At 41.6% G+C, this 11604-nt stretch overlaps 1 protein-coding gene across 1 annotated transcript in view; it reads left to right on the forward strand.

Annotated features, from left to right (window-relative positions):
• Positions 1-10862, forward strand: part of LOC149462973 (uncharacterized) — a 49022-nt gene extending 38160 nt beyond the window's left edge. Inside the window, exons 7-9 of the mRNA XM_089676036.1 lie at positions 4282-4428; positions 6753-6896; positions 10505-10862. Coding sequence (XP_089532162.1) covers positions 4282-4428; positions 6753-6896; positions 10505-10713 — 500 coding nt within the window. The 3' untranslated portion in view covers positions 10714-10862. The remainder of the gene's footprint in view (positions 1-4281; positions 4429-6752; positions 6897-10504) is intronic.
• Positions 10863-11604: the final 742 nt, after the last annotated feature.

Below are 11604 nucleotides of genomic sequence, written 5' to 3' on the forward strand. Positions count from 1 at the left end.
AGACAAAACTTGTGGCTGGAGAAGCAGAATCTTGATGTCATTCCCAACTGACGACTTAGTGGCTGGTGGTGCAGTCAGACACCAGCAAAGTATTTGGAGAGTCCTCATTCAGAAGCAATAGGCTCAAGAACAATAGCCTTTTTCAAAGGTTCAAAGGTTCAAGATGGTGTCCAACATCCTGGAGTTAAGAACGGAATTTCAGGCTCTCCTAGCCTTCAGTCACCCCATCCAGGGTGGACCAGTCCTGGTGAAGTTAGACAGTACAACGATTGTGGTCTACATCTGGAAACTCGGTATCTCCCTCCTGAAGGAGGTTTCTCCGATTGTAGAGTTGGCCCAAGTCAATATCCTGCAGCTATCCGCGGCCCATGTGCCGGTCGGAAGAATCTTTAGGCAAAATATTTATCCATGACAATCCTGGACGACAATAAATGGTCCAGACTGCTGCAAGTCTTTCAAGAACTAACAGGTTGGTAATTTCTTTCAGAGGTAGACCTGTTCACATCCTCAGACAACACCAAGTTGCTGAAGTTCTATTTCAGAGTCCAGCATGCACAAGCAGTTGGTGGAGGTGCTGATCTCAGAGTGGATCTCCAGGACAGCTTATGCCTTTCTGTCTCTCCCTTTGATTTTCAGCTTTCTGCTGAGGCTGTGGCAAGGACAGGTGATAGTTCTGGTGGTGATCCCAGATTGTTAGAGGATCTGCTCCCTCTGCCAGTAGATCGGATCTTCTCCAAAGTCCCATTTGTCTAACACCTGACAGGCTCAAGCTCACGGCTTGGGTCTTGAGAGGCAGAGGCTAACAATTCTTGGGTGCTCTGTAAAGGTTGTGAATACTCTTATGAAAGCAAAGAAGAACATCACTAACAGTGCCTATAGTAGAATGCTGACCAAGGCTGGGCTCTTCACAAGTCTGTCATATGCTGAAATTTATGCAGTTGGGACTTGATTTAGGTTTATGCATAAGTACGATATGGGCCACATTGCAGCTATGTCTGCCTTCACCAGCATACAGTGGGCATCCAACACACAATAATATTGTTCTTCAAACTGCAGCTTGGTTGAAACCTACCTAAGGGATTGTTGTTTGCAAAGTGGGATTTCCCATTGGTGTTGGACTTGTTTGCATCAAATTTCTTTAATCAAAGTAGCCCCCTGTGGTACCTCTTGCTGAAAACTACTTTCCTGGTGGCAATTACATCAACCAGAAGAGTGTTCGTATTGGCAGCCCTAGGGTTTAAAGAACCGTTTCTTAAGTTCATCCCAGACAGGAAGTTGTCCTGCCTATGTTCCTCTTGGGAGTACCCAAGAAGTTAGCCCATCAGATGTGGGCCAAGCTTTAAAATGTTACATCAATGTGACATCTGGCATCAGGAAGTCGAAACACTTGTTTGTCATTCCAGATGGATTGTGTACAGTTTCCAACAAGATTATTGCCTCTTGGTTGGTGAAGCTCATCTACTTGGCCTACAAGTTGAAAGGGTTGGCTGTGCCAGTGGGATCACATCACTGTCCACTTGAAGGGTCTCAACCTTGTGAGCTGCAGCAGGCTGAGTGTTCCGAGACATTATCTACAAGGCAGTCTTAACCACTTCCCGACCGGCCATTGCATATAAACGGCCGGACGGTGGCAGTGCAGGGTCGGGTGGCCGTTTAAAAACGGCCTCTCCGCACCCTGTTTGTCCGAGGGAGCGCGCAGCACCGCGATCCGGTGCCCGCTGTGTCCTTCGGACACAGTGAAACACCGATCGTCGGACGGGACCTCTGTACGAGGTCCCGATCATGTGATCACTCATTGGCCAATCAGTGATCACATGCAAAGTAGTAAGCAAGATGTCACTTGTGACATCATTGCTTACTACGTGTGAAATCTGTGAATGATCACAGAGGTCACATGGTACAAGGCTATTCACAACAGCCTTGTACCATGTGACAATCTGTGACCAATCACAGCTCACTCAGTACTTCTCAGTGAGTGCAAGAATGCACACAGAGAGAAAGAGAAATGATTGCTTTTACATCCTATATGGGTGTAAAAGCAATGTGTAAAAAAAAAAAAAAAATCTTCATCGCCCCCCACAAGTAGTACAGTGTCACCATGGTGACACTGTACTGCTAGGATGACAGTATGTAAAAAAAAAATAAAAATAATAATATAAAAAAATAAAATTAAAATGTTTAAAAATTATAATTTTTGGTTATAAACTAATTTGGATTTTTTTTTACTAAAAATATAACAGAATAAATTTTGGCAAAGATTTATGATGAAATATTATTTATTTGCAAAATTTTATAAAAAAACACTTTTTTTTTTAATTTTTGGACATTTGCATTTACATAGCAAAAAAAATAAAAATCCCAGCGGTGAAAAAATACCACCAAAATAAAGCTTTATCTGTCTCAAAAAAATGGTAAAAAATTAATTTGGGTACAGTGTTGCACGACTGTGCAATTGTCATTCAAAGTGTGATAGCGCTGAAAGCTGAAAATTGCCCTGGTCAGGAAGGGGGTAAAAGTGTCTGGTCTGGAAGTGGTTAATGACAGTTGAGCTTGGCAGAGGCATCCTGTTTTCTGCTTTTTGCCATAATGGAGAAGGGTGTAGCATTATCATTCCCTGTGTGGCTAGTTAGTTCCCAGCTGTGCTGACATGGAGCTCGTCGGGAAAGGAAAATTACGGTAAGTATCTGGCATTCAATTTTCCATTATTTCATTTCATATGAAGTACGATAGAGAGATGTTTATAAAAATCACATCCTATCCTATTCATCCTCTAAAACTGCATGTATATATGTACATGCAGTTTGACATAGACATGTGCAGTTAGTTTCATTCCAAATCAAAATTTGGATGAATTTTCTGTTATTCAAAGATTTGGATATATTCAAATTTTCCGAGTCACAATAGTAACAAATGTAAATGAATCCGAAATAATGAAACAACATTTTGTTAAAAATTTGAATCTAATTCAAATCGAATTTGAAATATAAACATATTGCTGACTATTGCTGATTTCCTTCAAAGACTATGTGTATTAGAGTTAGAATATAGCCATCTTCCGAGATTCAAAAAAATTAGAATAGAATAAAACAGAAAAGAATAGAAAATTTTTAAAAATGAATAGAATAGAATAGAAAATAAAGTAACTGAATATAAATTAAAGTAATAGAATAGAATAAAGCAGAACAGAATAGAAAAAAAAATAGAATAGAAAGGAATAGTGTAGAAAATAATAGAATAGAAAAAAGTATATAGTATTAAAAAGAATAGAAAAACATAAAAGAATAGAACAGAAAAAATATAGCCATCTTCCACAATTTAAATTTTGAAAAGAATGGAATAGAATATAAAATGAAAGAATAGTATAAAATAGAATAAAAAATAATAGAATAAAAAAAAATAGAATATAAAATCAAAGAACAGAAGAGAAAAAATAGAACTAAAAAGAACAGAATACAAAAGAATATAATAGAAACAATATAACCATCTTCCAAAATTTGAATTACGAATAGAATAGAATCAGTTATTCTTCACAATGAATTCAGATCCATTCGATATTTTAATTTCAAATTTGATTCAAATTCGATTTGAATACTTCAAATCTACTGGAAAAATTTGAATCCGGTCGAAAATGAAAAAAACCCCGAAACTAAATGCATTTCATTAGGAATGCAAGAGAATGAAATTAGTAACTTAACAAAACGATTTGAAACAAACATAAACACATTTTTTCGTTCTGCACATGTCTAGTTTGATAGGATGAATAGCTCTGCAAATGTTTATAAATGTGCCTCTTAAATCTAAGGTGCTATAACCCAAAAGAAATTGAAAGCTTACAATTCATGAGGTTTCTGAATAATGATAGCGACTCACTAAAAATTTCTTGGAACATAATATTGGGATATATAAGCAGTTATGAGGGCTATCCAGAAAGGAAGCACAGATATTATTCTAGATCAACCTTTCTCAACCTTTTCAACCTTTCCGGTCTCAGGGAACACCCTGCTAAAAATTACTATACTATATACTACAATTCATGATACATTAGTGTGATGGTTAGTGGGAAGAATGTTCCTTACATTTGTGGTCATTGGGAAGAATTACCTCCTTACAGATAATGTAACTACAAAGATCAATGGTGTCAGTGGGAACTTATCTGAGTCTCAGAAATTGCTCACTGCTAGGAACCCCTAGCAACCTCTGGAGAAACCCTTGGGTTCCATGAAACCATGGTTGAGAAACCCTTGTCTAGATGAAGTTTTACAGTGAGGTCTTTTGTTTCAGATGGGAGAGATGAAGTTGAGATAACCAAGCGATGTGGCAAAAGCATTGAATGCAACCGTGCTGGAACTATCCGAAGCTCGACCAAAACCATCCTAATAAACACCACCTGCTGTGACCAGAATATATGCACATCACCTTTGCCAACCTGTAGGTAGCCATTATAAAAGCAGGCCTAATTCTTTTTAATACATTGTTGTCAAGTGATGACAATGGACCTTTGGAATTTATATTTGCATGTCTTTGTTTGGCATTTACAAGAGCCACCAAAAAAGAGTCACCCCAGGTATAAAAATGCATCCAGGCCCAATGTCAGGACTACTAAAGAACCTTCTTAATGTACAAAAGATTACATTTTTTACCACTGTAATCACAAACTAAGATAAGTATGGTGGTGGGAGACCATACTAATACAAAAATGTATCTTTATTAAGTTAAAAACCATAAAACTTTGCATGGGGAACAAACAGAATTTCAGAAGCTCCAAAAAGGATGCAGACAGAAGACAAAAGACTAGTCATCAGTATTACCAGCTGATCTTTCCCCAATACTGACTTTCCATGACTTTTCGTTTACTGCCTCTGTGTGGAGGCTGCCATATTAATAGACGTAGCACTTTACTTCTGGATATCAGAGCTTCCAGCCAGGAGATCAGTGAGCAGTACAGTAGAGACATCACCAAATCTCACTCCAAACCTCCTGGGACTGTCAGTCAGAGGCAGCAGTGCCTTAGATCTCACACTTCAGATATACTGTACATCTACATTACGAGGCTACAGAACAGTAATGCCTAGGCACGCTCACACACTAGGAAGTGCACTAATATTTTTCAGTAGATAAGAGGTACATTTTCAGAGTACTGCTTGGGCACAATTTACATTTTGGATTTTCCCTACAACACCTGACCCTAAACTTCTGCAAGAGTAACAACTCCCTATGTTGACCCTTTTCCATGGTTAGTAATGATGATGTAGACAGGAGTCACTTCTCATCTTGATATAATACAAGATAATTGCTGCATAAAAAAAATATAAGCAGATAAGCAGTATTAATAGTCCTGCCTCAAACATGAGGGACCTTATGCACAATTCCAGGTTTTCTCCACCGTTTCCTGCTCCAACCCACCTTGAAGCACCCTTCACCAATTTTTCTAACTACATTTATGTATATAAACCTTTTTCCATGGGCTTTCAGTCCAGTTATATGACAACACAGGTCCTCCTCTTTTGTTCCTCCAGCAGTGGCCAGTCCTGCACAGAATGGCACCACGTTGAAACAGCTGACATACACGTATACGTATTTCATCTGTGTATTTAGTTTTTGGCAATGAGTTCAGCATTAAAGCACCAGTGCTCCTGCAGGGCTAAAGTATCACTAAAGCAAAACTTTTATTTTGGATAGAGTGGAGAGGGGTTAGAACGCCTGTCAGTTTTTATTGAAGTCTGTGCCCTCATTAAGGAGATTCCCCCTCTCTATTTGTCCTGTTTACCATTATCATTGAAAGTGAAAGTAAAAGAAAATCCCACATTTTGGGTTGTCCTCAGAAAAGTAAAAGAGGAGAAATCTTCCAATAGGGACACTAGATCTTTCTTTTTTTTGCAAGGATTTCCTCTCACTTTCTGTTTGGCTATGGGTCAGGAAGTGAAGGGGAATCTCTACAATAAGACACATATGGTGAAAAGAAAATTGAACAGGGGTTATAACCCTTCTTTGCTCTATTTAAAGTTAAAAAAAAAGTTTTGCCTATAGTTCTACTTTAATTACTAATTAGAGTCCAGCATATTTGTTAAAAATGTACTTACTGATTTTTCTGCACTGCTATACCGAACCTCACAGCTTCTCTCCCATGCTCCAATGATCTAACATCCTGATGTCATCAAGACCAAGTCAGGGTCCATTGGATGTGATGATGCCAAGGGAGGTTCCACCACTGGAACATGGGTGAGTGCCATCCGCTCAGGTAGTGGAAGTTCAGGAAAGGTAAGGAGTTCTGCCTCTCTCCTACACTAAACAAGCAGTTAGCTCTTGCAGTTCAGGTGGAGATTTCCTGGATTTGAGCTTTATTTCAAGTTGAAGATGGTCCCTGTTTCAATACATGGGCAGCACAGTGGCTAAATGTTTAGCACTTCCGCCTGGCAGTACTAAGGCCGTTGGTTCATATCCCAACCACAGCACCACCTGCCTGGAGTTTGCACGTTCTGCCTGTGTGTGTTTCCTCTGGGTACTCCGATTTCCTCCCACACTCCAAATACATGCTGGTAGGTAAATTGGACCTAGTATGTGTATGTGTGAATGTAAGTTAGGGACCTTAGAATGTATGTCCCTTGAGGGTTAGGGACTGATGTGAATGTACAATATATATATATATATATATATATGTAAAGTGCTGTGTAATCTACAGCACTATATAAGTACTTGAAATAAATAAATAATACATTTTTCATTGTATTGACTGTCCCTTCTCATGTCTTTAGTGCCATCTACTGACACTGAAAACAATGGGGTGATCTGTCCGGCCTGCTTTGTCCCCAACTCTGATCGATGTCTTGGCCGCAGTGATTTAAAATGCATCGGGAATGAGAAACGCTGCTTACACTATATGAGGACCGAAAAGCAAGGTATGAACATGTCATATGGAGAAATGATAATGGTTGCACAGATACATAGAACCTATGAATCAACATATTTTTTCAGTAACTGTACATTTTATGTGAGACTATTGTCACACTTTTAAGTAGGGGATTATCCATTTGTTACCTGCTTGCTGTTTATTGAAGTCAATTTACTAATATATAACTGTTCCTTCTGCTGATCATCTGTATATCTAAGATGGGATTGACTTCCTTGCTTGAAGTTAAAGTATGATCTGTTTGCATTTTGCCATCTAATTTTTTAATAAAACTTTTCCATACTCATTACATACCTTATTTTTAGACTCAGTAATGTCATCACTAGGTCTCTGTATTTTCCTATGCAATGCAGAATGATCATAGCACCAGCGCTGCCCACCAGCTATCTGTAGGCTGGACTCTAAAATGTGGCAGATGCTCTTGGGGACAGGAAAGAAGGGTGAATTTCCACAGCCATAAAAGTCTAATAGAAGATCAAAAGTCTATTCTATTCAACCCCCCCCACAAAAATAAGGCTTATGTTGGTGGCAGCATTGGGGTTTACACACAGGGTGACTGTTGGATTTCTGACCAAAGCAATCAAGTGGCTCTAACCTTTGGGAGTGTGACCCTGCCCCTCCCTGTGCAACCACCATGCTGGTCCTAGGCTCCACTGTCCCACCTGCAGACCTGGGACCAGCATGGTGGTGTCGCCAAATGGGAGAGAGACCTGCGAACTTCTGTTCACTGATCGCCCCTAGCAGCAAAGAACCTGTAAGCCAAGTTACATAGTTAGTCTGGCTGAAAAAAGACAAAAGTCCATCCAGTTCAACCATTAAAAAAAAAAAATTATAATCCTATACCCACAGTTGATCCAGATGAAGGCAAAAAAAACCCAGCAAAGCATGATCCAATTTGCTCCTGCAGGGAAAAAAAATTTCCTCCTGATCCCCCGAGAGGCAATTGGATATTCCCTGGACCAACTTTACCTATAAATGTTAGTATCCAGTTAAATTCTGTGTATGTAGAAAAGAATCCAGGCCTTTTTTTAAAGCAATCCCCTGAGCTGGCCAGAACCAACTCTTGAGGGAACCTATTCCACATTTTCACAGCTTTCACTGTGAAGAAACCTTTCCGTATTTGGAGATTAAATTACTTTTCCTCCAGACTGAAAGAGTGCCCCCTTGTCCTCTGTGATGACCTCAGGGTGAGTAGCTCTACACCGAGTTCACTATATGGCCCACTGATGTATTTATACACGTTGATCATATCCCCCCTTAATCTCCTTTTCTCAAGAAGTCACTTGAGAAGTCATAGTGTCCCTTCTGGTTTCTGGCCGCTGTGACCAGCAAAGAAACTAATTGAACATGAACTGTGCTCCTTTAGCCTAATATAGGGAAGAAGAAGCATCAGGGGTTTATTAGACCCCTTATGTCTCAATAAAGAGAACTTGTCACAAAGAAATACTTTTTGTCCCCTATATAATATAAATAAGTGATAAAATTAGTGCAAAAAATAAGAGTATGTAAAAGAAAGTTAAAGCCAAGCAATTAACCTGCCCCCCCCCAAACAAAAACCCCACACACTTTTGTGCCTGCCCTGTCCTCAAGCAAATGTACATAAGGAAGTTAACAGACCCATTGGGGGCACCTACTTACAAAAACTTTGCTTGTGATGTACATGTTACATATCGCCTTACATGCCAGAGTGAGAGCAATAATTCTAGGTCTAATATTAATCGGTAAACTCTAAATTTAGGATCTGTTGGGGCTTTTAAAGCATTGTCTATGTCAGGAATGGACTCGCCAATAGTGGTGGGACTCACCTGTCTTGTGGGTTGCAGTACAAGGACTGGCCAGCGGGTGCTCTCAGCAACCAGAGGCTCACTCCTGCAGTCAGCCAAAACACCTGAGGCTGATTGCAGAAGGTGCATATAAGGAATGGCCAGACTTGCAGTCAGGGCCTTGGTGTATGTTTCCCAAGAGCCCCTGTACCTGCATCCTGTCTGCTTCCTGTCTGATCCTGCTTGATCCCTGACTCTGATTGAACTCCGCCTGTCCTGACCCTGATTGAACTCCGCCTGTCCTGACCTCTGCTATTCCTGACCACTCTCCAGTCTGCTCCTTTGTACCTTGTCTGCCTGACTGTTCCTGACCTGGCCTGCCCGACTACGCTTAGTATTGTTCTTTTGTTATCTGTTGGAGGTTTTGGTTTGGTTTGTTTGCACTGTGTTTATGTTTAGTCTTGCACTGTGTTTATGTATTGTTTAGTCTTAAATAAATTATATTGTTTATACTATATCTGAAGCCTGCGTTTCCCTCTGTCAGTCCACACACCTCTGGTCATACCCGGAGCCCTGACAGTCTATGGAAAATTTAGGGTACCAAAGTTCGCCATAATTTTACGGGCGTGCCCAGTTTTAAAACATGATATGTTGGGTATCTATTTGCTCGATGCATTTTATTCTGCCCAGCAACAAATTGGAAAAAAAGTATCAAAATGCATTGAAGGCACATGTGCAAAGACTCAAAACGCACCGGAAAAAAGCACTGCAGAAACCATTCAAATGCACACTGCATAGATGTGAACCTAGCCTTAGTGTCTTTTCACTGAAATTTATGCTTGATAACCGTTGCATTAATATGGCGTCATACAAAAATAGGAACTACAACTATTTTACTCTCCAGGATTTCTGCCTTCAGAAAATAATGAATAGTTGAGTTGGGTGTCAAGAGAACCAGAGAGCACACAGAGACAGATTGCACGGAACCCAACGTGCTTTTATTGGGGAGGTTTTTGGGGCACAGACAACAGTTCCTTTAGTCCACAGATCCACACCAGACACAGCAACACAGTACAGTTCTCTGGAAGGCAATATGGAACAACAGGGGTATGGTAATCCACAGGGTTAGTCCACACAGGAGGCTCCAGGCAGGGATGGGTTAAGTCCAGGCAGGTTCACGGAGAACAAGGGGTTAAGTCCAGGCAGGGGATAGATCCAGGCAGGTTCACGGGGACAGCAGAAGATCACTCCACAGTGCAGGGATTCCAGGCAGCACAGACAGTCCAGGAGATGAGGAGGAGGACGGGGGATTTTCGGATGAGAGAAGCTGGCCCTCAGCCAGCCTTCCCTCACACACACAGCCAGAAGAACACAATGGGGGTTTTCCTGCTCACCCTTAAGAATAGAGCTGGTAACCGGATACTTCCTATCGGGTTACCATGGCGACGGGCCCTGTCTCTCAGGTCTCCAGACCTGCCCAGGAATTCCAGCATGAGGGGGAAGGGAGGAGATGGCCTGTTTGTGGATTCCTCCAGCAGGAGGCCAGGCTGCAAGCCAGGGGGGTGAGGGGCTGCTGAGGTCTGCCTGTGTCAGGGACAAAGAGGACTAGAAGTCCCAGCATGGATGGGACAGAAAGGTGGCAGCCAGCAAACCTGGAGGATGGGGAAGGAAGGACCAGCTCCGTGACAGGGGGTTAACTAATCTTCAGGATTAAAATGATGATTTTTTTAAACATGTGTACAAGAATGCATAAATGCTTCTGGCAGTGAAATAGTTCATGGAAGTGCAAGATCTGACATATTTGTCCCTACACCTGCTCTCTTCCCTCTTACAGATATGTACACGGTGACGGAAAGCTTACACGGCTGCACCACGGATGATATCTGCGAGGCCGGATCCAACCTGGTGCTTCCGAATGGACATTATTACAAGACCATCAAGACGGATATCATCTGTAATAGTGTGATCACACCTCGCAGTGAGATTTACACCTCCTTAATGTGTATTGTAACTGCTCTCAGTGTCTTCAAAGTTGACATATAGTCCTCAACTCCAAGAGGATATAAAATATTTCCATATAATCTAGTTATATATGCATTTAAATACCAAGTCCAGGCAGCTATAAATGAAAACAAATCAATGCACCTTAGTTATCGTTATTGCATTATTAAATGAATTTTATTAAGTACAAAGAGTGTTAATACCTGAATGTGATATGGTATCAGGGCCGGTGCTACCACAAGGCAAACTAGGCGGCCGCCTAGGGCGCACTGCCACTTAGGGTGCAGCCACTGCCACTGATTTCCCTATTCTCCGTCATGGCCAGACCTAGGTGGGTGCTGGGGTGGACAATGCCCCGTAGATTTCAGTTGTGCCCCCCTGCCATGGACACTATGCCTGACCACTGAGTGCCTTCCTCCATCCCTGCACTCCCAGTTGGGACAAGGGAAGAGCAGCCTGGAGCAGTGAAGCCTGCAAAGGAGAAATGATAGGAGAGAGGTGGGAGGTGCAGGCTGTGCTCTCTTCTCCTGTCAGTGGAGTGACACTCCATAAAGCAAATAACACAGGATCCCTCTTACATCGGCATGTTCAGTTTTTTATTCATTCCCTGGTTCCCTGCAGTCGAGAGATCAGCAGTCATTGAAGGAGTTGGGGGTGGGCTAGCCAAACTGTGTACAGCCCGATCCAAGAGCGATCCTGTGTCATCTGCTGTATGGAGGATTGCTCCACTGACAGGAGTGAGAGCACACCCTCCACCTCCACCTGGTTTCCTGCCTGGGGTGGGGGAGGGCTGAGATGAGAGGACTAACAATCATTTGTGCTGAGATGAGAGGTTTGTACAGGAGGGGAGATGGGGGTCTATTTGTATTGGGAAGGGTAATGGGAATGATGAGGGGGATTAGGAGCGGATTTGTTCTAGGAGAGGGGATTGGG

Source organism: Staurois parvus, unplaced genomic scaffold (genome assembly GCF_062004578.1).
Source record: "Staurois parvus isolate SC_StPar_1 unplaced genomic scaffold, SC_StPar_1.0 ptg000163l, whole genome shotgun sequence".
Taxonomy (NCBI): Eukaryota; Metazoa; Chordata; class Amphibia; order Anura; family Ranidae; genus Staurois; species Staurois parvus.